Source organism: Phaseolus vulgaris, chromosome 3 (genome assembly GCF_000499845.2).
Source record: "Phaseolus vulgaris cultivar G19833 chromosome 3, P. vulgaris v2.0, whole genome shotgun sequence".
In the NCBI taxonomy this organism is placed as follows: Eukaryota; Viridiplantae; Streptophyta; class Magnoliopsida; order Fabales; family Fabaceae; genus Phaseolus; species Phaseolus vulgaris.
The window spans coordinates 52,469,092-52,496,399 of NC_023757.2; the positions used below are offsets into that span (position 1 = coordinate 52,469,092).

Genomic DNA, 27,308 nt, shown 5'->3' on the forward strand with positions numbered 1-27,308 from the left:
ATTCCAACTCTGTTAATTACTCCATTATATATATAAATAAATAAATAAATAAATAAATAAATAAATAACATCTATGTTGATTAGTTTTAAGAAATTTTATATTATAAATGAGTGCAAATCTTATCTCATAAGTTGTTTTATGAAGTTCACTTAAGTTTAAAATTTATTTCTTAATAAGATACATTTGTATATGTGATCTTTATCGGACCATCCATAATATGTTATCTTATGTGGGTGCAAACCTCACCTCATAAACTGGTTTTAAGAGGTTAAGTTAGACTTAAAGTTTACTTCTTAATAAAATACATTTGAGTATTATTCGTTTTGAAGTTTTGTGTTCTATGTTTTGTCTTTAAAAAATGTCTCAGTAGATTGAAGGAGTATATAAATTACTCTTAACCTCAACTCCTAAACGAGATGTGAGACTATATTAAAACATTTTTTATTTATTTCTTCTAAACAATACATGAGTTCTAACAATGTTCAGAAGAGTTTTGAACAATTTATACTAAAGCTTCAAACATTAATACACTTAACTTTCAATTCATGAGCACATATGAATTGATATGGACAATGTTTTGATTTTTTTGAATTATTTGGAAACATTAATCTTTTGAATGGAATTTAGGATGGAATATATGAAAAACTAAATAAAGGTCCACTTTTGAAATGATGTATTTTACTTATAGAACCTGCTAGTCCTAGGAATCCCCCCAGAAAGAAGAAAGATAGTGTTGAGAATTGAACAGTGGCATGAAGAAAAAGGCATCACGGGATGAGCTTTTGTTGGTAAACCGTGCCCAACAGGGAATAGTGGGTGCCATTCACACATGTAAAAGGGCACCATCACTTGAAGGTGGATTTGGTTGCCAACTTTGTTCAGAAGGCCTTCTAAATAACCATTTTTCTCAGCTTCAGAATGACTTTTGCTTACCTTTTTAGCATTTTCTGAAACTTTGAACCCTCTTCCATTATCCTGAAATGAATTTCTGACATTAAGGATTAGGTACACACCAAACACCCCCCATTTACCAGAAGGATTATGATCACAGTAAACGTTCTTCTGGGCATGTCTAATATCAATCAAGTTTCTGTTTTTGTCAACAATTTGGTATAACTGCACAAACAACTTCATTAACCCAAACATATTTTATTTACAATAACTGAACATCTTTGGTCAATTTTGGCTAGTCATTCATCGTCAATGTTTTTGTTTCATGGAACATGATTACATCTCTGCTGGGATTCTTATTGGAAATTATGTTTTTACCTTTAAACAATCACTTCACAACTTGCTTCTAAGGACAATACAGATATCCAAAAATAAATTTTTATAATTATAAAAAAATGAAAAAATAGATATTATTCAGTCTAATGTAGGCATATATACATAATTTCAATGGTATCATGTTAAGTTTATTTGGTAAGCCATTTATATTTATATTTATATGTATATATATTTATATGTATATTGGAGTTTGTTGTGACGATATACTCTGATTGATTCTGTTGTTAATGATAAACTTTTTAATTACTTTTTTAGAGTAAAAATTTATTGATAATTTCTGTTGGAAGGTTAGAATAGAATGTGGAATAACATCTTCTCTTTTTTTTATTCTGGTTCTTCTATTAAGTTATTTATATTTATTTATTATTTTTTTTATAAAAAAAATATTTAAATAATTTAACCTATGATAGGTTTTTGAAAGACTGTTGTACCCCAAAGTGAAGACTTCCTTAATGTGAAATTGTGGAAACTGAGGGGCTGGGGTTTACCAAACCCATTTTAGCAATAAAAACTATAATAAAAAAAAGGATTTTTTTTTAACATGAAAGAGAAGTTAGAGTTGGCCATTGATTATATATATAGATATATATAAGGCCATTCAGTTGTCATTGTGCAAATGATAGCACATTTTTTAAAGCTTCCAAGGAGAATAACAAAACGGAGATAACAGCATTAGAGAAACTATTCCGAGGAAAAAAAACGCTCGGAATATTGCTCTGTTGGCCATCTCCCATTGTTTTAATACATTTCTCATTCTGAAGGTTCGTGCCTCCATTTCTTTCAAATTTCTCTTTCTCATGAGAGCTTAGTTTTTTGCAATTTTAACAAGTTCGTTTTGGCATTGTTTTTCATTTGTTTATACGAGGCCTTGCATGAAGCTGTTTAGAACTGAAGGTAATGTTTGTTTTTGCAGGTTCAAATTGTTAAGAGATGAAGGGGAGGGTGGTGAGAAAGAGGAGCAAACGATTTTTCTTGCTTTGCTGGTTAGGATTGACTCTTCGGTTGGTTTTCTTACTCGGTGCCTCTTCTGAGAAGACATCATTTAGGTTCTGTTCTAATCTACTCTTCTTTTGCTTCTCATTTTGGTCTATGCCAATTCTGCATTTTATCTCCTTCCCTCTTACGTTTGTGTCAGAGAGAAAGCAACCAAACCAGATGAAAGTATTCAAAGGAAAGGAAAAGAAAACATTCTAAGTTTGATGTAGTTGTTTTCATTCTTTCTATGAAAAGTAATTTAAAAAGGGTAACCATATTCAACATCACACTTCTATACATATTTACTCATATTTTCTCACAATAAGGATATTCAGATACCTCATACTTTTTATTGTTAAAAAAATAGCATTACAAGTTAAAATAAACAAATGAGGAGAGAGAATGTGGTATGAGCAGAAAGAGTCACGGTTTCTTTGTCTTGTGTGTCCCCTTTCTTATCACATGCATCCTTTTAGAATTTTATGTCCTCAATAGGTTTTTTAAGTTAAATCTATTTGTTATTCTTATGTTCACTTTTTTTCCCCTTATGAGATCAGTGCATTACTTTAAGGTTTATGGTAATGAAAAGGTAGCCACTTCAATAAAAAAATTGATTCTCTTCAACTCCAATATTTGTACTTTTATTCTGCATCAACAACAGTAATGAAATATTCCGTGTTCTGTTCAAAGCATAGGAATAGATATTAAGGAATTTAACTTAATTGCAGGCATTAATACATTTGTTCCTTGTTTTTTTTAACGTTGCCCTGTTTCAAACCCAAACAATAGTCCATAACAATGGTTTGTTTCGCTTTGTGTTTATAAGATTTTTATTTGCGTGCATGCCCTTCATCTCCAGAAGAACGCTGAGGGAGAGCAACCCCTCGCAATGGACATCTTCTAATTCTACGGTGATTCTGAATACAAAGAAGCGTCAACAGGTGATGCCAGCTGGCTTTTTCCAAGAGTTAATTTAACTCCTTCACAGGTTAATTAGATTTTGTGGGTTTGGTCCGAAACGTGTGCATCGTTTTTGACCTTGGACTTTCACTTTTTCAGTTGGTGGTTGACAATGGTATTGTTTCTGTCAAATTTTCAAGACCGGAGGGTTACATTCTTCAAATGTCATATAAAGGAATTAACAATATACTCGCAGATGAAAACGAAGAACAAGATAGAGGGTATTTACCTACTTCTCAACAAATTCAACTTTATCAAGTTTGGCATAAAGTCAAAGGAACTAATGCATCATACTTGTTTCTAGGTACCTGGACGTGGTTTGGAATACGCCAGGAAAGTCTAGTAATTTTCAAAGGTATAATTCTGCGTCTTCTTCATTATTATCATGTATGAAATTATTGATTCACGAGACTAATTTATAATTGGAACCATTCTGCAGAATCGTCGGGACAAATTTTTCTGTTATAGCAGCTGACGAGAATATGGTTGAGCTTTCATTTTCAAGAACATGGACATCATCCATGAATGGCTCAAGTGTCCCCATGAACATTGACATTAGGTGGATTATAAGTTATAGTCATACATAGTCTCTGGTGGTACCATGTTAGAACAGAACATGTTAATAACAGCTATGTGTATGTTTATATAAGCTAATTAGCGTTACACCGAACAAACTCTTATACGCAGATACATTTTGCGAAGTGGTGATTCTGGATTTTATTCATATGCAATATTTGATCGCCCTGAAGGATGGCCTGCGGTGGAGATTGACCAAATTAGGATCGTTTTCAAACTCAAGAAATCCAGGTAATACACGCACTTTACTTTCTCTTGCTTCTTAAATCTCTCCATTTATTTTAATTTAATCCTCCTGTGGACTCTTTCTGCATGTAAGATGAAAATATGGTTAAAATTAGAGTGGAGTAAAATAGTAAATTTGGGTAACTAAACATTCTGAAAGGGACAGAAGATGCAATGCAACTGGTGTACTAATGGAAAAATGAACGGCACAGGTTCAACTATATGGCAATGGCGGATGATAGGCAAAGAAAGATGCCAACGAAGAGAGATAGAGAAACTGGTCAAATCTTGGCATACCCTGAAGCAGTTCTATTAACCAGACCAGTCAACCCTGAATTCAGAGGAGAGGTATGCAGCACATTTTTTAATGAGGTTTTTTACCAAACTGGTTCCTTGTTACCAAACTAGGTTGTGTTTTTAAAGTTGTAAAAGTCGTACACTTTAAACTAACACGCTGAATATTAATGATATATTAATAATTTACATTTTTTTATATACATTATAAGTTCTAATATTATTATTTAAATATTTTTTATATTATTTAATTTTAAACTTATTCTTTATTATATATATTTATTTATAAATTTATTAGATTAAAATTGTATATAATTCTATGAGTAGTCAAAACATAATTTTCCCTTTAAAAAAGCTATCTCATTTTGCGATAAAGGACAAAATTTGTCTCCCTTTTATCAAAAACTCATTTTTTATGCTTGTATATGCCAATATTTGTTTGGCGTTTTTCCTCTGTTGGTTAAAAGTTAAAATGCCCGTGATTGAAGAAATGCTGGTTTTTGTGTTGGGTTCAGGTGGATGACAAATACCAGTACTCATGTGAAAACAAGGACAACACTGTTCATGGATGGGTGAGTGATGATGGCAATGCACCCGTGGGTTTCTGGATGATAACCCCAAGTAACGAGTTCCGCAATGCTGGGCCCATCAAGCAAGACCTTACTTCACATGTTGGCCCCATTACCCTCCAGGTATGTCCTACTAAAGATTATTTTTAAGATAAATATTAGTTAGTGCTACATGATTTTTCTGTAAAACATTTTTCATATTTAAAATGTAAAAACACAACTAATATATGAGTATCAAACATATGTCTGTAATTAGAATAGAAATGTGTGTAGATGTTTGTGAGCACTCATTATGCTGGGAAGGAGGTAACCATGGCCTTTCAAGAAGGGGAGGCTTATAAAAAGGTTTTCGGCCCTGTGTTCGCCTACGTTAACTCTGCTTCACGCGAGGATGGAACACTATCCCTCTGGTCAGACGCTGTGCAGCAGGTACCAGCTACCCCTAACACCACCCATCTCTGCTTATTTATCAAAGGTTACTAAAGCTCTTGTCTCATGACACATGATTTCATTTTCTTCTGTTGCCAATCAGCAAGCCAAAGAAGTCAGAAATTGGCCTTATGAATTTCCTAAATCAGAAGATTTCGTTCCACCCAGTCAGAGGGGAATAGTTTTGGGAAGATTACTAGTGAAAGATAGGTATTTGCCAATGCTTTGTACCACATTTTATTTCTTTAGTTTCTTACTACCTATAAAAGAGGCTAATGTTCTTTTTATTTCTTGCTTCACCAGTTACTTCAGAGGAGGTAGACTTCTGTATGCTAACAATGCTTACGTTGGTCTAGCTTTGCCTGGAGATACAGGGTCATGGCAAACAGAAAGCAAGGTATATTTGGACCTGGTGTCACTGATGTAGTTTCTTTAATTGTTTTAGTTAGGCTCTAAAAATGGACTTGATTTTAATTTTATGGTGTTGACAGGGCTATCAGTTCTGGACTCAAGCCGATACAAAGGGTTTTTTCCTGATTAATAATATTGTTCCCGGTGACTACAATTTGTATGCATGGGTTCCTGGCTTCATTGGTGATTACAGATACAATGTTACAATCACCGTCTCAAAGGGTAGAATTTTCTTCCCCGATTTTCTTGTGGGGTTCAGACCAAAATTAGTTATGACTTGCCCAACTGAACAATTACTTGTTTGAACCTCTAGGAGGAGTGATCACATTGGATTCACTTGTGTATGTTCCACCAAGAAGTGGACCAACCATATGGGAAATTGGGTTCCCAGATCGCACGGCTGCAGAATTCTATGTACCAGACCCTTACCCTACGCTCATGAACAAATTATACAACGAACAGCACAGTGACAAGTAATCCAAAACTCATTACTTTATTAATTAACAGTTGCTTCTTCTGTCTCCCACTCTTCTAATTTTTCACCTTCTCCACTTTTGACAGGTTTAGGCAATACGGGTTGTGGGAACGTTACACTGATTTATATCCAAATGATGATCTTGTTTACACTGTTGGTGTTAGCAATTATAACAAGGATTGGTTTTATGCTCACGTTACAAGGTAACTTTAGTGTATTATGTCTGTGTAGCGTTGAAAAATGACACTTGATCACTTAGAAATCATCCTTAAATAGTAAATGAAAAACTTGCTCGCACAAAATTATTAGATATCATGAAATTTGACGATCTCACTTACATCAAATTTATGCAGAAACGCAGGAAATAAGACATACCAGCCAACGACATGGCAGATTATATTTGAACATCCAGATCAAATAGTAAGAGGAAACTACACATTGCAACTGGCATTGGCATGTACCAATGATGCTGACCTGCAGGTACATACATAGTGTGCAATTTGACATGATTAAGCAATTTTGTGGTAAGAGCATGGGTTGATAATGATTTTGAATGATATTAGGTTCGTTTCAATGACCCTGGAGCTGATCCTCCAGACTTTGCAAGTGGGAAAATAGGAGGAGATAGTGCCATAGCAAGGCATGGTTTGCATGGATTGCATAGGTTGTTCAGCATTAATGTACCAAGTGATCGAATTTTGAAAGGAACAAACACCATCTATCTGAAGCAATCAAGAGCAAGGAATCCTTTTCAAGGAGTAATGTATGATTATATCCGTCTAGAACGACCTCCATTGACATTGATATGATTATCATGATTATCTCTCACCCACGTACATACATAGACTTTAGCCATTTTCTTGAATTCTTTGATCTTTTACACTGTCTTTGGATTTAAGATTTCCTCCTCCACGTACACCCACAACTATAAAAGATACCAAAACCAAAAATACCAAAAGTAAAATAAGGCTTTAGAGTTAGTAAGAAGAGTGCGTAGCTAAAAAGAAGTAACTAATATAAGAATAAATTGTTCATTTTAATTTAAAACAACCAATAATTAAAAAGGTGTTTTCTTTTATGCAACAAAGAAACTACTATGCAATGCAACACAGAGAATCCTTTAATTGGAGAAAGGAAAGAAAAAGGAGAAAAGGAAGAGGTAGGTGAGAGAGCAAAAGAAAAAAGCAACCATCAATTTGTATGAGAAGAGAGACAATAACAAAATCTATTTCTTAACAATCAATAAATCAATATTTTAATAATTTTTTTTAGATTTTAATTCAAAATACTAGTATATATTATTAAGATAAGTTATAAAATTGGTATTTCTTCTTTTTAAGAATGTAAAAAAGAAAAAAGAAAGGGTCGTGCTAAAAACGCGACCACGTGATAACAACTTTTTAAATATCAAAACTATGTATTTCAAATATAAAAAAGTAACTACTTTTAAGATAATAAATAATAATCTTATAAGTAAATAAAATTTATATATATATAAAGATAAAAAAAATATTTAAAATGATTTACTTTGTTAATAGCTGATCAAATTAAAAAATATATTTGAAAAAAAAAAATTAAATGTCCAATGTCAGACTAGGACCTAACGGAAGTGATAATAACTAAAATATCTGTATTTAGGAAAAACTCTTCATAATATTCTCATGAGAATTCAAATATATAATGCAAGAGAAATTTGATTCATTTTAAAATAAAATAAATTAACCTTTCACTCATATAATTAAATTATTATAGTTTTTTAAAAATATAAGTTAAAAGAGATGTCGAGCGCATGATTGTTAATAATTAATAAATTTTGGAGCGAAAATGAAAAATATAGAATATATTACCTAATCTATGACAATATATATAAAAAAATATCCTTTTTGGTGTACAAATAGTCTTCAAAATTTATTCTTTATATTATTAAAATATAACAAATTTAATGAATTTATTTTAAATTAAAAATGAATTTTAAAAAAATTAGAAAATTTTAAATTTAAAAAAAAAATCACAAAAACCCAATTTCATACCATTTTAAATAAAAAAAATCAAATTCAAATAAGTATTTCTAATAAAAAAAAACCACGTACACAATAAAGAAATTACATACAATTTTTTAAAAAAAATGATTTACTTATATAATTATTTAATAAAAATAATTTTATAATTTAATAATATTTGAATTTTTAAAAATTTATAAAATTTTGATTTTGAAAAAGAAAACAAAAAAACTCAATTTCTTACCAGTTTTAGAAATAACGATAATATATATATAATAATTAATATATAGAATATACTCAGTTATGGTAATAATTTAACAAATAAATTTATATATAGTAAAATTTATAATAATATTTATTAATTTATGTCATACATTAATTTAGTAAAATTAAAATTATTATCTATAACAATATATGTAAAGAAGATTTTTTTTACAGATTTCATTTTTCAATTTTATCCTTTATAATATTAAAATATAATAAATATAATAATTATTTATTTAAAATTGAAATTTTGAATTTTAAAAAAATTGAATTTTAGAAATAACGATTATATATGTAATATTTTTTACCTTTTAATATATATAATTTATACTTTAAAAAAATATACTTTTATTAATTGAATAAATAAATTCATATGAATTCAACACAATTTGAATTCAATTATATGATTATCTAATTTCTATAAAATAAAATAAAAATTACTAACCAACCGTATTAGTTATTATTCGTATCCAGATTGATGCAACACATCTTGAATTCAATTATATGATTATCTAATTATTATGAAACTATATCTTTTTAATAAATTACTAACTAATCTATTAGTTATTATTGATGATAATACATTACTGATAACGATGGTTGTTTAGTTATTATCTTAAAAAGATTGATATATTTAGATATATAAAATAATATCTTTTTTGAGAGAAAGAAAATCTTAACTGATCTCTACTACAGTGTATATATATATATCCAACCCTAGTACAACTTTTTGCAAGGTTCTTTCTTTATTAAATTGGAGCATCTGGTTGGATTTGTAGGTTTGAGATTAAGATAAAAATGATGGTTTTCACAAAGAAAAGTGGTTTTCTCCTATTATGGGGAATAATACATTTCTGCTTCTTACTCAATGCCTGTGCCTCAAGGTTTTTCTCTTACTATAATATTTTATATTTTTTTAACCTAATAGTCTCTATATTTCATTTTGTGTTTTCTTTTGGTGCATACAATTTTTTTTGGGTTACATGTGTTTTTACCATAACACAAATTTTTTTTTTTCAATCTAAAATTTAGACTTTTGATTTATTTTATTTGTAAAAAGAAAACTATTAAATGAATCCTTAGTTCATACTGAAAATTTGTTTATAATGTAAAAAGAAAAGCTAATAATAACACATTTTAATAGTTTCTTAACTACAAATATCAAGGAGGTATAAAATTTGAATTAGAGACGAAAGTCAATTTAGGATAAGAATACAAAAGATAAAAAAAATATTTTATCCATTTTTTTATAAAACTCATGATAGACATTTAAGATAAAATATGACATTTCAGTTAGATTGACACACATATTTCAAGCATCACATAGAAAAATATCCATAAATCTAAGAAAGGAAGAAAAGAAATAAAAATAGGAGATTTCATCAGTCTCATGCAAATAAATATAAAATAAAGATCTAACAAAAAAGAACCTTCCAAAACAATACAATGAGAGTTTATATTTATTATAGAAAAAAATCTAAACAAAAACTAGAAGGCAAACATTGTTATTACCTCTCTAAAAATATATGAAGCTTTAAACTCAATACCTTAAAAAAAACACAAATTAAAACACTAACTATTAACATGTTTTTCAATAAAAACTTGCCATCTCTTCCATAATATTTGTTTTTTTAATACCAATTTTGAGAGAAAAGGGGTCTCAATATATATTAAATAGAATTTTATATATAATTTTATATCAATAAAAAGTTATTTAATTTATATAAGTTTGAAGAACAGACTAAATTATAAAAGAAATTACTTTTAGTTTTTATAATTTTGTTACAAAATTATCAATTATGCAATTGATTCTTCTTTTAAAATAACCTTGGACATACAAAATAATCATAAGTTCTTATTTAATGATTTTATGAGTGCTATAAGTGTTCTCAGATAATGAGATGACATTGATGGTTTTATTTTGCTGATTTGTTCACTCAACTTTATCTTTGCAATTGCAGGAGTTTAAGAGAGTTCAAAAGTTCTGAAGTAAAATTTAATGATCCTGAAGTTAAACTGCATATAGATAACAAGCAGGTATTAAAATTTCCAATTTGAAGTGTTAAAATTCCTTCAATTACTTGAACTGTAACGAAATTCGGCAACTTTAATCAATTTATTTTGGATTGCGTTGTTCTTAGATCACAGTGCAGAATGGCATCGTTCGTGTAACTTTCTCAAATCCTGAGGGCATTATCCTTGGAATTTCATACAATGGAATAAGCAATGTGCTTGAAGGTCGCAACAAATTTAATAACAGAGGGCATGTCTATGGCGTCTTTAACTATATTCAGTTACTAATTACTAAGTTTAGCTATCCGAGATTCTACTTCGATTAGATATTAGAGCATTTTATAGTATATAAATCGGTGTAAATCTCATCTCATAAATCAGTTTTAAGAGGTTGAATTAGACTCAAAGTCCACTTCTTAATATGATATTATAGTCATTTTGAATTTATCTTGGCAATTGTTTGTTGGTCTTATCAACCACTCACAATATGTAATATCGCGCATGAGTTGACAGTCTCAATGAGGTGTGTTGGAGATCTCACATTAACAGATTAGGACATCCACATAGTATATTTGAGGATACAAACCTCACCTGCTAAACCGGTTTTATAAAGTTGAATTAAACTTAAAGTCAATTTTTTAATATGTGTTTTTCAAAATCCAAAGCAAGAATGAAATTAAGCTTTTATTTAACTTACACAAATAATTAAAGTCCTTCATCTTTGCAGGTATTTTGACATTGTGTGGAATGCACCAGGAACCCCTTCAAAACTTTTGGGGTAAGCCTTTCTCTACATTCATATATATAAATTTATGAGTTCATGATGTCATCATAGATTTGATAATAACATAATGAATGATGAGTATTTAAGTATATATGTGTTGGATCTGCAGAATTGAAGGGAGTAGATTTTCAGTTATAGAGGCAAATGGGAATGAAGTAGAACTTTCTTTTTCCAGAACGTGGAACAGGGACAGCTCAACTCTCCCTTTAAACATAGACAAAAGGTAATTTTGTTTAGGTTTTTCTGAACTATTTAAAAATAGTTTAATTTGTGTGAATGTACGAGGTATGAAATGGTCCAATTTTGCAGATATATTTTACGAAGAGGTAGTTCAGGATTATACATATATGGTATATTTGAGCATCCTGAAGATTTTCCTGCAACGGAGATTGATCACATTAGGATTGTTTTCAAGCTGCAAAGGGACAGGTAAGTAGAAAAGCAGTGCCATGAATATACATATGAACATATTCTTTATAATCATAATCTTAAAATCTCACCTGCACAGGTTCCACTACATGGCTATAGCAGATGATAGGCAGCGACTCATGCCAACAGCAGAAGATAGATCTACAGGGCAACCCCTTGCTTATCCTGAAGCTGTTCTAATCACCCATCCCAGTAACCCTGAACTTCAAGGAGAGGTACCCTTTCTACTTTTTTCAAAAACCCTTTTCATATTTTTTATAAAAAAGTTAATTTTGATCTTAAAAGTGATATTTTTTTTATTATTATGTTGTTTTTGATTCGGCTATGATCAGGTTGATGACAAATATCAATACTCTTGTGCTAACAAAGACAATAAAGTTCATGGGTGGATTAACTTGGACTCCAAGACTAATAACTCAGTTGGCTTTTGGATGATCACACCAAGTAATGAGTTTCGTAGTGGTGGTCCAATTAGGCAAGGCCTCACTTCTCATGTTGGCCCTGTCACCCTTAATGTAAGTTCAAAACTCATATCTTGTTTAACTCAAATCCACAACAAAGAATAATAGTTATTCGTATGCATGAACTACTTGATGATTTCTATCATTATCCTTTTGTGCTTATTGCAGCTTCATATATAATTTGATGATTTTATTTATGTCTAGATACTTCATACCACTCACTACGCTGGGAAGGAAGTGACCATGAGATTACACGAAGGGGAACCCTTCAAGAAAGTTTATGGTCCTGTTTTTGCTTATCTCAATTCAGTTTCTGGAGTTCATGGCTCAGAGCAAGTCCTCTGGAGTGATGCTGTACTACAGGTACTACAACTAACAACACTTAAATATCACATTAAAGATGTGCTTATATTAGAGGTTAATGTGATTGATGATTTCTTTTTATTCACGTAGCTATCTGAGGAAGTCAATAGATGGCCTTATGATTTTCCTAAGTCAGAGGATTTTGTCCCAGCCAATAAACGGGGAAGAGTGGAAGGACGATTACTTGTTCAAGACAGGTACATGTTCATGAAATTATATTTCATTTTGTAATCTTTTCTGATATCAAAGATTAATGTTGCTTGCCTTTACCACCAGACACATTAAAGGAGGGAAATTTGTATATGGCCACAATGCTTATATTGGTTTGGCTCTGCCCGGAGATGTGGGATCATGGGAAAGACAAAGCAAGGTATTTCTATTTTCTATCATGTTCCAATATATAACACAGACACTCTGATTCTGATACAGACATAAACATGAATATACGTATAATCTATCCACGAACATATGTATAATCTATCTAAAATGTAAGAAAACAAAATCTATCTAAAATGTAAGAAAACAAAAGCTAACAAATGAGACACTAAAAACATGTGCTCTTCCCACTTCTTACAGGGTTACCAATTCTGGTCTCGAGCTGATAAAGTTGGCAACTTCACAATTGAAAATATTGTACCAGGAGACTACAATTTATATGCATGGATTCCTGGTATTTTTGGAGACTATAAATATAGCACTATCATAACCATAACACCAGGTACATAACTTTTCACCAATTTCACATAAGATTGTTAGGTACCAGATTATTCTCACTAACATATTTGTACTCTGTATCATAGGATGCATTATCCAATTAGGTTCACTCATATACAATCCTCCAAGAAATGGACCAACTGTGTGGGAAATTGGCATCCCAGATCGCTCTGCTGCAGAGTTCCACGTTCCAAATCCTTATCCTAACCTCATAAACCGATTATACATTGGGAAACCATTACACAAGTTAGTCCAAAACTCAATGAACAACTGCTTAAGCTTTTGATTTTGATCTGCATACCATCTTCAGTTTCTCTTAACATTAATTTTCCCACAAACAGTTTCAGACAATATGGATTATGGAACCGCTACAATGAGTTATATCCAAATGAGGACCTCACTTACAATGTTGATGTGAATGATTATAGCAGAGATTGGTTTTATGCTCAGGTTCCCAGGTAACCAATGTAATAATTTTATTGATCAAATAACTATGCATAGCTATTGATTGTTGAGATTTAATTTACACTTTGACTCAAAATGTAGGAAAATAGGAAACAACACATTTCAGCCAACAGCATGGGAGATTAAATTCCATCTCCCATTTGTTATGAGAGGCAGCTACACATTGCGACTGGCCTTGGCCTCAGCTACACGTTCTAAGCTGGTGGTAAGTTGAGATATCATGAGTGTGTGTTCATAGTTGTTGAGTTTGGTATGAAGCTATTTGACTAACATTATGTTATATGTGTTATTAGATTAGGTTCAATAACCCTTTGGATCGTCCTCCACACTTTTCTACTGGATCAATAGGTCAAGATAATGCCGTAGCAAGACATGGCATCCATGGATTGTATTGGCCTTACAGTGTTGAAGTAAGAAGCAATGTATTAGTGGAAGGAGTGAACACCATTTATCTGAGGCAACCAAAAGTTACAAGTCCTTTCCAAGCCATTATGTATGATTACATCCGTTTGGAAAGACCTGAAGCATAGAAGGACTTAATGGAGCAAAAGACCTACTTAGATTCAATTGAATGTTTGATTTACACACACAAAGTGTCTTTTCTTGTACCTTAGATCAACAAGACATTAGACTAGGGAAAATACAGTGTAGTATACTATGAGTTTGTAAAAACTTTAAAAGTGTTAGTTTAATGAATTTTTTTATTTTTTTGTGTGTGTTTGTATAAAGGTAATTTTACATTGACACAGTGTGATGACAGAGGGATCAATAAAGTTAGAGTGACAACAGAGGGAGGGGGAAAATGTTTTCAATAAATAAATAAAGTTTTAAAAAATATAATGAATGTCAAAAGTAATATTTTAAATTTTGAAAACTATAAAAAAAAGAAAAAAAACTAGTGTTTTAAAAATATTGAAATAATAAAAATTACAAAAAGATTAAAATTTGAAAACTAATATTTTTAAATAAAAATAATATTTTATTTAATTGTAAAAGTATATAATTATCTCCGAAGTAATTTTTGTAAAAAATTAAATGCAAAACATAAGATTTATAAATATATGAAAAGTAATAATATGTAAGGTTAGGATTTATCAAGTAAGACACTATATATGCGTAAGTAAATATAATTTTACAGAACATTAAAAACATTAAAAAGTGTTAAAAAGTGAAGAAGTAAGGTGTATATATATGTAAAAAATGTAATAATGATTATAAAACATATATATATACTTAATACATATATATATTGATTAATTTTACATATATTATCCACTGGTATGATATATAATTTTATACTGTTACAGAAACAAGTGGAAGTACTTCCTACGAAGTTGTATTAATAATTTGATATGATTATGTAAAATTTAGAAAGTAATTAAACAAAAAATGAATAATTAATTTGCTGAAAGTAGTTAAAAGTGTAAAAAATATTATCATTGTATTTTGATTAAATTAAAAAGCAAACATCTATTTTTAACCAAGCATTTAATTTTAAATATTAGTTTACGAATAAATGAAAAATATTTCCACCCTTCCACAAAAAGTTATTTTCTGTAATATTTTACAAGAAGTTATTTTGTGATGTAGCAGGTAGAAATTGTAGGTGTTTGGTAAATCAACTTACCGGTCAATGACAAATATGAATGCACCAGTAAGAAGTTATGAGCAATCTTAGTGTACTCACCTCACAACATTCATAATCACATCCCTACCCTCAGGTCAAAGCAACTCATGGAAATCCGGAGAAGGAACTAGAAACAAACACTCTAACACTATTCTTTATATTTTTTTATTCATTTAATTAAAATTATTGTGGATAATACAATGATTTGACTACAAAAGAAGAAAACTTGGGTACGATAGATTATCAATGATAGTATATAGTATATGAATATAAAAATATGTATAATCTCTAAAATTTAAAATATGAAAATACGAATCTATATATATTATATAATTATTAATTATATAAATTAATAATAAAAATTTATGTGTATAAGTATTTTTTAATTTTTTTTATAAAAAGATGTTTTTATTGCTGATTCAAAATGATTTGTTCCTTATTTTTATAATTTTATTAAATATTTATAAAATAAATTTGAGTTTTTAGAAAAATATATATATATATATATATATATATATATTTTTAAAAATTGTGTTAAACAAATATTTTTAGAATTGATAATTCACCGAAACATGTTCTACGAGTATCAGTGTCATATGTTCGACACGGATTCGTCATTTAAGAGGAGTATTCGAGTCTCATCACGAGTACATAAAGATAATTTTCAAGATTATAATAACATATAAATAATAATTTATAAATAATACAATAATAATAAGATATTAATAAAATAAAATTATAATTATTATTTAATTAAAATTAGTTATTATAATAACAATAAGTTTGTTATTTTATAAATAATTTTTTTGTAACTTTTCTATATATTAAACTAATTACAATTTTTTTCTACTTTTCACTCTTTTGCTCTTTTCTCTTTATATGAAGAATAATGTCGTTGTTTTCTTTTCTACTACCTAAAATTTATCATTTTGAACAAGTTTATCATCTTCGCGTCTCAATGAATCACGTGCCTAACTAAAAACACACGAGAATTGTCTATACGAGTTTCTATTTATTGATATTTTTTGTAAATCTTAAAAATATATATTTTTAAATTAAAATTCTATAATTTTAAAGATAAGACCTTTTAATAATGTCTATACCTAACATCACCATCTTTAGAAACTTGTGGAATAAACACAATACTTCTTCACTTCCACACACTTCTCAATGATGATGTAGTTAACAGTAAAGTCCAACTCGTTGGAATTGAGACCAAATTTAATGCTCATAAAAAAAAATCTTTTGATGTTGATGTTCTTCCATCTTTGTATTATTTATTCTAAATTTTAATGCGAAATCTTCTTTTAACACATCTTTTAACAGTTTATAAGTGAGATAACATATTATACGAATTATTTTATAAATTAAATAAATATTCACTAGAATAAGTTTGAAATAACTTTAATATCATATTATAAATAAAGTAAGTCTAATTCAATACTATAAAATGTTCATAAAATTATTGACGAAATTAGATTTGCATTCATTTTTATATAATTTTATAAAAGAGATATATGTAAAATTATAATCTTCACCCTCTCAACAAACACGTAGTAAAAGAGAAAGAAAAGAAAGGTGTGTCCCCCACGCACGTGCTTCATAATTAATGATTGGGTCTCTGGTGCCTTTAAGTTGCACCATGCTGCTTCACTTTCTTCACAATTTTTCAGGGTAACTCATTCAAATGGCTGTTACACCAGGACTCGAGCATTCAAGGAAGGCTTTTGGCTGGGCAGCTAGAGACACATCTGGGGTTCTCTCCCCCTTCAACTTCACCAGAAGGTACTCATTTCAACCTCTTCAATTCCTCAACTTCAAAAATCTTTCATGCTTCTCATCTTCTCTTTTCTAATGGGGTAGGGAAACAGGAGACAAAGATGTAGCAATCAAAGTGTTATTCTGCGGTATATGTCACACAGACCTCCATAATGCAAAGAGTGAATGGGGCCAATCCTTTTATCCACTCGTACCCGGGTATGGTTCCTCAGCTTTTTTACTATTTTTCCACCAACTTCAAGCGCCAAATTTTCTGCCTTCTGAAACAAGAAAGAGTTCTGTAAATTATTTATGTAAACAAATTTTAGTATGATTTCAAAATGTGAAAGAAAATGGCTAAGCTACAACTCAAATGGGTGCAAAGACTGAAAATGAGAGTCATTGGATGGTCCCCAGAAGAAACAAGATTTCTTATAGTCACTTTTTGATAGTCATTAGATAATGTTATTGTTTATGGATGACAAATTATACAAGTCTACTAGTGTTAATGATAAATTGTATTATAATTTGTGCACCAAAACGTAGGCACGAGATTGCAGGTGAGGTGATAGAGGTAGGAAGCAAGGTAGAGAAGTTCAAGGTGGGAGAGAAGGTGGGTGTGGGGTGCATGGTTCAATCCTGTAGGTCATGCGGCAACTGTAGTGATAATCTTGAGAATTTCTGTTCAAAATTGGTTCTGACGTATGGATCGAAGGATATCGATGGAAGCATCACACAAGGAGGGTATTCTGATATGGTGGTTGTAGATGAACACTTTGTGATCAGCATTCCTGATGGCTTACCTCTTGAGGCTGCTGCTCCTCTCTTATGTGCTGGGATCACTGTCTATAGCCCTCTCTTATATTTTGGACTTGCAAAGCCAGATCTGCATGTGGGTGTTGTTGGTCTTGGTGGTGTTGGCCATATGGCTGTGAAGTTTGCCAAAGCTTTTGGGGCTAAGGTCACTGTAATCAGCACATCTCCCAACAAAAAGAAGGAAGCCATTGAGCATCTTGGAGCTGACTCATTTCTCATCAGTCGTAATCAAGATGAGATGGAGGTATTTACCCTTTCGAACCTTTCCATAATTCTTGTATAAAACTGTTATCAAACCCAAATCATAATCATTTATGTTACATAGATTATGTATCAATAAATAGTATGGTTTAAATTCTGTTTTGCATTACTTTAATTTTTGTATCTGTGAGGAACAGTTTCTTTCTAATGGTCATTTTTCTACTTAGGCTGCAAAGGGCACCCTGGATGGTATCATAGACACAGTTTCTGCAGTGCATCCTCTGCTCCCTCTGATTAATTTGCTGAAGAGTCAAGGGAAAATTGTGATAGTTGGTCTACCTGATAAGCCTTTGGAACTACCCATCTTTCCTTTACTAGGTATGCATGCAACTGAATTCAAATTAACTACTAATTTTGATAATGATTGTGAACATTGTTGCAATGAAAAGAAGTAAATATTGCATTTGGGTTGCAGATAGAAAGAGTGTAGCTGGGAGTTGCATTGGAGGAATTAAGGAGACTCAAGAAATGATTAATTATGCTGCCAAATACGATATAAAGCCTGATATTGAGATTATTCCTATTGATTATGTAAACACAGCAATGGAGCGTCTCCTCAAATCAGATGTCAAATATCGATTTGTTATTGACATTGGCAACACACTCAAGTCAAGTTCTTAATATTTTCATCATCCCTTTTGCTTTAAATAAGGATCTTGCCTATGTTGTCCACTCCATATTTAGTTTCATTGGAAGTTTTACTGTGTGCTTTTGGATTTAGCCAGTGAATGGGATTGATGTAGTTGCTATCTTAATATATATTACGTCATTAATAATTATATTTAGGGATGTATTTAGACTTTGTTGCAAATTTAAATATTTAAAGGTTAATGCTTATCGAGATTATGATACAATTCTTATTTCCTGGTTTCTTTTTAATTCTTTCATTTTCTTTACAAATAATTTTGTAAAACCTAGGTTTACATTCAATATATTATAAAAATGTCTTGATATTTAATTAAGTATTATATTATAAAATTTCTTTAGTTTTAATTAAGTATTATATTATGAAATGTTTTTATATTTAGTCAAGTAATGTGTAAAAATAAAATTTAAATTTATACTTAATTTATATATTATGGAATGTTTTTTTATGTTGATTTATTTGCAGTAATTTCTTTGATGCTTTATGGCTTTTATTTGCTTTTCATGTTAATGAAGTATGTTGTCATGCGCAAAAGGTTTGGGATATACATGGTACAGTGTCGTTTGCCATTGATTTGGGAGAATACGTAGGATTTAGAAAGTCATGGTTGTTTGTTTTACAATCAGGCCCATTTTGCTTTGTGGCCCAAATTTCTTATATACGTACCCCTTTTGCTTTTTTCCCAAAGAGCCTGGGCCCATTAGACTAGCCCAGCCTTTCTGCTATTTGCCACTCGAGTTTGTTATGCATTCATCAGTTTCTTAAAATCCGGGCCAACTTATTTTGTCCTGCATTTTTGTTATTCGGCACTTCCTTTTTCATATTTCCACCATCAGCTTTCTTAAACAATATTAGCCCACATGTTTGGTCCAATATTTATACTATTTGCTACCCATTTTTTATATTGACAACTACCAACAGTTTTTTTGTGATAAGTAAATTAAAATTAATTAAAAAATTTATAATTTTGGACACTTATTATATGTCTAATATTTATAAATTTACTATATATTAATTGAAAAAAATATCATTATTATAAACTTATAATATATATTATTATAGATAATATTTAAAAAAGTGGATACACAACGACAATACATGTAAATAATGTCTGTGTTATATTAAATAGGCCAACATTGCAAGATATAAATGAGTATTTTTTTGGTTTGTAGTCATCTTTGTGTAATGCATATGAGTATTCCTATTCCCTTCTAACTAACCCATCAACTATTCTTTAAAACTAGTTTCTCTTACCTCATTAAAAGTATGAGTACTCATAAATATTTTTAACTCCTAAAAAAAATAAGGATAAATGATCTTCATCAATGATCTGAATATATTACTAAAACCCTAAATCAGCACACGCATTCCCTTCACGAAAAAATATGAGTAACCCTAAACCTGATTTTTCCACAGTAATTAAGACAATCATCGATTATGAAGAATCCAAGGTACATTGGTCCTAACAGGAAACACAGCTCAACCCAAAGCAGAATCACATTCCAGCTAGGCATTAGTAAGTTGCATTTTTTTAGCTTCCTCCAAAGCATGTATAATCTCATAAAACTCAGCAACCAGAACAATATGAACTTCAAGAAACGCAGAAAAAGCTCCAATATACTCCCACGAAAAATAACTCCACAAGTAACAAGATCAGGATATCTTCTAGCAGCCCCATCAATGTTAATTTTAACCCAACCTGATGAAGGAAATTCTCGTCTAACGGACCATAAAAGAACTTATTCTAAACAAAATTTTGATAAAAATAACTTTACTCTAATCATTGAAATCCAAAAGTGACCTAAAGACCTGATAAAAAATCTAGAAAAAAAACATAGAAAAGAAGTTCTTTAAAAAATTTGTTCTTTTAAAATAAAACATAAATAACTAATTTTTTGATATTAATAATAAAATATTAAGATACTATTTTAATTATATAATTTAATATAAAACTATTTTTTAATCCTTACACATTAATTATATATATATTATAAATTTTATTTTACTTATTTTTACTCATTACTCTCAATTTAAATAGTCTGTCTTTTTATTAGTTTTTCCTTTCTTTATTTTTTTAATCTTCACCCAATCGAGTAAAATGTTAATTCAAACAAAAACTCATACTTTATTGATAAAAACATCAATAAAAATAAAGGTCATAAGAAGAATAAAATATTTTAGAAAAAAAAGGATGAAGGACAACAAATACAAAATTTTAAAATATAGAAAGTTACTTTTTACTCCTAGGAATTTTTGTTTTTATTATATAAAGTGAAGGATATAATAGTTATAATACAATTCAAATAATTTATCCCCTAAATCAATTAAATTAAAGTTTTAAAATAGTTTTATTAATTTATTAAACAAGTAATAATTTGATTTTTATTTATTTTTTCATTTTTGTCAATTTTCATCTTTTTCTTTTTTTCGTCTGAATCAAATATATCCTTTTACAAAATATTAAGTACTTATGAATCATTGGAAGTCTTACATTATACCATTATACTAATAATTGATATATTGATACGATTATCTAAACTTTAGAAAATACCCTAACAAAAACAAATAATTAATCATCTCTTAAATAGTGAAAAAAAAAATACTATCATTGCATTTTGATTAGATTAAAAAATAAACATATTACTTTTAACAAGAACAATTCTTAAATTATTAATCTATGAATAAGTTCTACGTCCTCATATGGAAGTTTTCTTCATCAGGCTGGGTTAAAGTTAACATTGATGAGACTGCTAGGGATATCCTGGTCTTGTTACTTGTGGAGGTATTTTTCGTGGGAGTATGAGAGAATTTATTGGAACTTTTTGTGCGTTTACTGCTATGACAAATGTTCACTGGATGTTTCGTAATCGATGAAATACTTGTCTTAATTACTGTAAGAAAATTAGGTTTAGGGTTACTCATACTTTTCGTGAAGGAAGTGTGTGTGCTGATAAGTTGACTAATTTAGGATTTATTCATAGAGAATCTTTTCATTGATATTATATGCTTCCATCTTGTTTGTTCTTAAAATTCTTTATGAATAGGTATAGTCTACCTATATATCGTTTTTATTAACATATGATTTTTGGTCTATTCCCGTATTTTTTGTATTTTCTTTCTTTTTTCTTTCTTTAATAATATTTTTTTCATGTGATGACAAATAATTTTTTTGTTACTTGAAGTGTTAGCTTAACCGAGATCTTAAGTTGCATAGTGATGTCTAACACAAAAACTTTTATTTAAAAAAAATAAGTGAAAAGTATTCTCACCCTTAATGCTTTGGATTAGGAAGTAAAAAATTGAGGGTGTGGGGAAGTGAAAATGTGAAGATTTGAGAAGAAAGTGTGAAGAAAGTTGAGGGTGTTTGGATTGAGATATGTTAGAGTAAATGTGTGAAGAAAGTTTATTGAAATATGTGAGTAATTTAATGGTTGTAAAAATATTTTAAATTATTTTTAATTGTGTAAATTATAAGATTATAAATTTAACTTTGTGTATAAAAATAAGAAATAAATGATAATTACTTTTGTTATTATACTAATATTTTTTTATTATAAATATATTTATATTTTAAGGTATATAAGTATTTTTTATTTTCATTATGAATATATTAAATATTTTTTGAATATTTATAGTTTACATGAAATAAAATCAAATAAAATTAAGTAATTTAAATTATTTTTTATTATATATAAAAGATAAAAATGTAAATTTATAAATGCTTATGTAACTTTTTCTTCTTTCATGCAAAGCATCTAAAAACATTCATCTCCCCTTACATGCCTAACTGAGTTTTTGTTTAATATTATACAATAAATAAATTAGATAATAAGATTATTAATTTTGATCCACTCGTTATAGTTGCGTCTTTGAATCAACTGATTATCTAGCCTCGAAAAACACGTGCATGCATTGCAGCAGAGAATAACATTTTTCTGAGCAAGTGTGGACCACGCACCTCACAAAATTCTAACCTACATAAAACTTTTAAATTTTCGAGGATGAACTGTAATACTTTGTTTCTTTCAATAAAGTTATTTTTTAATATCATTGCTCCAGAACTAATTATAATAATATAATACTATAAATATTTAAATTCATAACTTACGTTTTAAATATTATATTATTAGAATAAAATTTCTACCAAGTTAAATATAAAGTAAAAGTTATTAAAATATTATTATTTTATTTATTGGTACTTATTTACTTGTTTTTACTAAAGATGAATAGGCATAGAAACTATTGTTTTGGATACATGATTTAATACCAAGTAAAAGAAATCTACACTTTCTTTTTCTGTCTCACCCTTGTTTATTGTACTTTAAAATTACTTTTTACTTTAATTTATATTTTAAAATTTTGAAATGATTTTATTTAAAATTTCACAAAAATCTTTAACGGAGTATCCACAAGTATCAAACCACATTTTCATATCGAAAATTCCACAATTATTTTTAAAAGATACCAAATTGATAAGAAAATAGGTTTTTTAAATATATATAGTTATATTCAAATTTTAATATAAAATACTTTATTACATTATTTTTATTTTTTGATATAAATCTTCTCATATACACTTTTATTATATTTACACTTTTTTTCCTAATACAAATAATTGATTTTTTTTCCTGTTTTTCTTAGTTACTCTTCCCTTGATATATGTGGGAATGAAAACGTTTTTCTTTTCTTTTTATGAGCTGGGAATGAAAACGTGGAAAGTATGCTTAAGAAAAACCAGAATAATGATTCATATATGTTTTTTCTATGGCCCTTATAAATACATATTTGTATAATTAAAAAAATAGTTTATATAAACAATATTCCTATGAAACAATTATTACCTCCCAACAACTGTTTCATCTACCCAACATCTCTATTATGAGTCACTTAGAAACACCAACAATTAATTCTTCACTTCCAAACATACCAGATTCTCAATTGCTATGAAATAAACACTAAGTGATGCATACCAACACTAAAATAAACTATTAAATAATAAATAAATTTAAAAACAAAAATAATTCATTACTATATTAATTAAATTTAATATTATTTTATTATCAATAAAAAGTTTAAAATATTTTTAATTAGTATTTAAATTAGTTATCTAATTTTTAGTAATTAATATTTTAATTTTAAATTAGTGTTTAAAAATATTAATAAAAATTAATTTAAAATATAAAATAATAAATAACTAATAGTTAAATATCAATTTAAAATTATTTTATAATTTTTATTAAAATATAAACTACTTTAAATATTAATAATTTTTTTTATAAAATAGTTTTTAATTTAATCAAATAATAACTAATTATTTTAACCTTTAAAATTAATTTTCATTTAATAATTTTCTTATAATAGACGACCTTCAATTTGTCAATTTGGTTGTATAATCTTCTTCAATTATGCTCTAATATAGTGTTAGATCACAAAATATGCTAATATGTATAACTTTAAATGTAGAGTCTCTTTCTTTATAGGTTCCACCCTCAACAGTAACAATGAAAACAACACTTCACATTATAATAAATTATTTTATTATTATTTTATTTTATTTTTTAATTTAAAAATATTATTATAATATGTTTTTCGAGTGTCAACAAAACGTCACCCTTCTCTTCTTCTTTATATATTGGAACATGTATAATTTTCACTGGCAACAGTAATATTATATGATATCTCTTTTGAGAGTTTCCAAGAAACATTTTCCAAAAAAGACATGAAAAGCGAAACACAGTGAGCACTTTTCGTATTAATAATTGAATAGGTGAAGCATTGTGAATCACATATCTCATCTTTGAGTGCCTATAAGAGTTACACCCGTGATCATTGTGTTCCTTCAGAATTGAGTAGAACACATTCAAATGGCTGTTACACCAGGACTGGAGCATGCAAGGAAGGCTATTGGATGGGCAGCTAGAGACACATCTGGGGTTCTCTCCCCCTTCAACTTCACCAGAAGGTACTCATTTCAACCTCTTCAATTTTCCAACTTCAAAAATGTTTCATGCTTCTCATGTTCTCTTTTCTAATGGGGTAGGGAAACAGGAGACAAAGATGTAGCAATCAAAGTGTTGTTCTGCGGTGTATGCCACAGTGATCTCCATAATGCAAAGAGTGATTGGGGTCAATCTTTTTATCCACTCGTACCAGGGTATGCTAATGCTTCCTCCACTTTTTTAACTCTGTTTCAACAAGCTTCAAACACAAATTTCTGAAACAAGAAAGAGTTCTGTAACTTTGTTGACATAAATAGTTCATAGTATGATTTGAAAAGATGAAAAGGAAATGTTAATTAGATTGTTTCTAATTTGAGTACCAAAAACGTAGGCACGAGATTGCAGGTGAAGTGATAGAGGTAGGAAGCAAAGTTGGAAAGTTCAAAGTGGGTGAGAAGGTGGGTGTGGGGTGCATGGTTCAATCATGTAGATCATGCAAAAGCTGTGGTGAGAATCTTGAGAATTACTGTCAAGGAATGGTTCTGACGTATGGATCGAAGGATATTGATGGAAGCATCACACAAGGAGGGTACTCTGATATGGTGGTTGTAGATGAACACTTTGTGATCAGCATTCCTGATGGCCTACCTCTTGAGGCTGCTGCTCCTCTTTTATGTGCTGGGATCACTGTCTATAGCCCTCTCTTATATTTTGGACTTGCAAAGCCAGATCTACATGTGGGTGTTGTTGGTCTTGGTGGTGTTGGCCATATGGCTGTGAAGTTTGCCAAATCTTTTGGGGCTAAGGTCACTGTAATCAGCACATCTCCCAACAAAAGGAAGGAAGCCATTGAGCATCTTGGAGCTGACTCATTTGTGGTCAGTCGAGAGCAAGATCAAATGCAGGTACTTACCCTTTTCTAGCCCTTCTATATTATTTTACAAAATCTATTTTCAAACCAAAATCATATATTAACAAGTAGGGTATTTGCTCCAAACTAGTACAACTATTTACTATCATGGGTGAGTTGTGTCTCATAAGCAGTGGTGATGCAGAACACGATTTGGAAGAGGGCTTGAAATTGTGTTGAATATGTTGAACTTTAATTAAGATGAAATCTAGTTTAAACAGAAGTTGTGTGTGGTGTCCGATTTCAGTGTAGAATAAAAACAATTAAACTTGTGTTGGTACTTCACTAAAACTAAATTTCATCTTAATTAAAGTTGTGCATACTCAACAATTTTTTTTATCAGAAGTCTGTGTCTAGTACTACTTATCAGAAGTGAATTGCAAAAGCCTAACAAGTAGTATGGTTTAAAATCTGCTTTGTATTATTTTGAAATTTGAAAGATGGTTTAGTTTGCTAAAGTTCTAATGGGTATTTTTGGATTTAGGCTGCAAAGGGCACCTTGGATGGTATAATAGACACAGTTTCTGCAGTTCATCCTCTGCTCCCTCTGCTTGAATTGTTGAAGACTCATGGGAAGCTTGTCATTGTTGGTTTACCTGATAAGCCTTTGGAGCTATCTGCCTTTCCTTTAGTTGTAGGTATGTATACAAATAACTTTTCCAAACATGCATGTATTAATTTTATAATCATGATTTCATGAATATTGTTACAATGAAAACATGAATTGTATATATTGGCAGCGAGAAAGATGGTAGCTGGGAGTTGCATTGGAGGAATAAAGGAGACGCAAGAAATGATTAATTTTGCTGCCAAACACGATGTAAAGCCTGATATTGAGGTTATTCCTATTGATTATTTGAACAAGGCAATGGAGCGTCTGGTGAAAGCAGATGTGAAATATCGATTTGTTATTGACATTGGCAACACACTATGAAGCTCTTGATATTTTCATCAACCATGTTGCATGCACCAAAGAATAGAGTCATTGCTTAAACATAGTATTTATGTTGTTTCTGTTTGTAATCTGAGGAGGTTGGCATTTGTTGGTGATTAAGAAACATATCTTCTCAACGAATATTATATAATTGATAATTACAAGTCTCAATGGCAAACGAAATAATTTTTTGAACATGTTAACTCATATTAGTCTCACTGCTTAGTCTACTAATTCGTTGGATAATAAGTGGGCATTTTCTCCCTGCACTATATCAATATATCAATTTTAACATGTAAGACAAAAAAAATCTGGAATACAAAATTAAAAATGCATTTTAGATAAAAAAATTCCAGAATTCAAAAATGTGTTATGAAAATAAAAAATCCAAAATATTTTCAGATAAAAGGTTTTAAAAGTAATTTTTATTTACACCCTCTTTTATGTAAGGTTGTTTTCGTCATTTAGAAGGAGTATTTTTGTATTTTTTTTTTATCTTGAATTGATATGGTGCAGGGAGAAATTGCCTCATAAGTGAGGCATTTGGGTCAAGCTGTCGGCCCACTCTCCTTTACTTATGCTGGTTTTGAGGAGAGGACAATTGCTTTTTGCACCTGATGTTATTGAACCTAACTCAATGTTTTATGTGAAATGAAAAAAATATGTTTTTTTAGTTTTTAAATAAGAGGGAAGTGCTTATCAAAATACATTCCATATTTAGT

General features: G+C 29.6%; 4 protein-coding genes across 6 annotated transcripts; all 4 read left to right on the plus strand.

Annotated features, from left to right (window-relative positions):
- Positions 1-1,888: 1,888 nt before the first annotated feature.
- Positions 1,889-7,067, plus strand: LOC137808697 (uncharacterized). 3 transcript variants are annotated; one of them, XM_068609953.1, is made up of 17 exons: positions 1,889-2,049; positions 2,202-2,334; positions 3,090-3,204; positions 3,323-3,444; positions 3,528-3,578; positions 3,663-3,782; positions 3,911-4,030; positions 4,237-4,372; positions 4,834-5,010; positions 5,161-5,316; positions 5,420-5,526; positions 5,620-5,713; positions 5,808-5,949; positions 6,041-6,200; positions 6,289-6,405; positions 6,556-6,682; positions 6,766-7,067. In XM_068609953.1, the coding sequence occupies exons 2-17, from the start codon at positions 2,219-2,221 to the stop codon at positions 7,009-7,011; spliced, it is 2,106 nt and encodes a 701-aa protein (XP_068466054.1). In that variant the 5' UTR covers positions 1,889-2,049; positions 2,202-2,218; the 3' UTR covers positions 7,012-7,067. The 3 variants fall into 3 exon arrangements, with proteins under 3 accessions (XP_068466054.1, XP_068466056.1, XP_068466055.1); XM_068609955.1 differs by having other exon boundaries at positions 1,890-2,049; positions 3,126-3,204; XM_068609954.1 differs by having other exon boundaries at positions 1,893-2,049; positions 3,123-3,204.
- Positions 7,068-9,264: 2,197 nt separating this feature from the next.
- Positions 9,265-14,403, plus strand: LOC137805715 (uncharacterized). The gene is made up of 16 exons (XM_068605650.1): positions 9,265-9,350; positions 10,428-10,503; positions 10,608-10,729; positions 11,207-11,257; positions 11,373-11,486; positions 11,573-11,692; positions 11,772-11,907; positions 12,025-12,207; positions 12,358-12,516; positions 12,607-12,713; positions 12,793-12,886; positions 13,093-13,234; positions 13,317-13,476; positions 13,572-13,688; positions 13,777-13,900; positions 13,989-14,403. Exons 1-16 carry the CDS (start codon positions 9,265-9,267, stop codon positions 14,223-14,225), a joined length of 2,028 nt encoding a protein of 675 aa, XP_068461751.1. The 3' UTR covers positions 14,226-14,403.
- Positions 14,404-16,954: 2,551 nt separating this feature from the next.
- LOC137808698 (probable mannitol dehydrogenase) lies at positions 16,955-18,954 on the plus strand. The gene is made up of 5 exons (XM_068609956.1): positions 16,955-17,107; positions 17,186-17,299; positions 17,627-18,140; positions 18,325-18,475; positions 18,573-18,954. The coding sequence occupies exons 1-5, from the start codon at positions 17,010-17,012 to the stop codon at positions 18,776-18,778; spliced, it is 1,083 nt and encodes a 360-aa protein (XP_068466057.1). The 5' UTR covers positions 16,955-17,009; the 3' UTR covers positions 18,779-18,954.
- Positions 18,955-24,432: 5,478 nt separating this feature from the next.
- LOC137808699 (probable mannitol dehydrogenase) lies at positions 24,433-26,778 on the plus strand. The gene is made up of 5 exons (XM_068609957.1): positions 24,433-24,765; positions 24,844-24,957; positions 25,134-25,647; positions 26,137-26,290; positions 26,393-26,778. The coding sequence occupies exons 1-5, from the start codon at positions 24,668-24,670 to the stop codon at positions 26,584-26,586; spliced, it is 1,074 nt and encodes a 357-aa protein (XP_068466058.1). The 5' UTR covers positions 24,433-24,667; the 3' UTR covers positions 26,587-26,778.
- Positions 26,779-27,308: the final 530 nt, after the last annotated feature.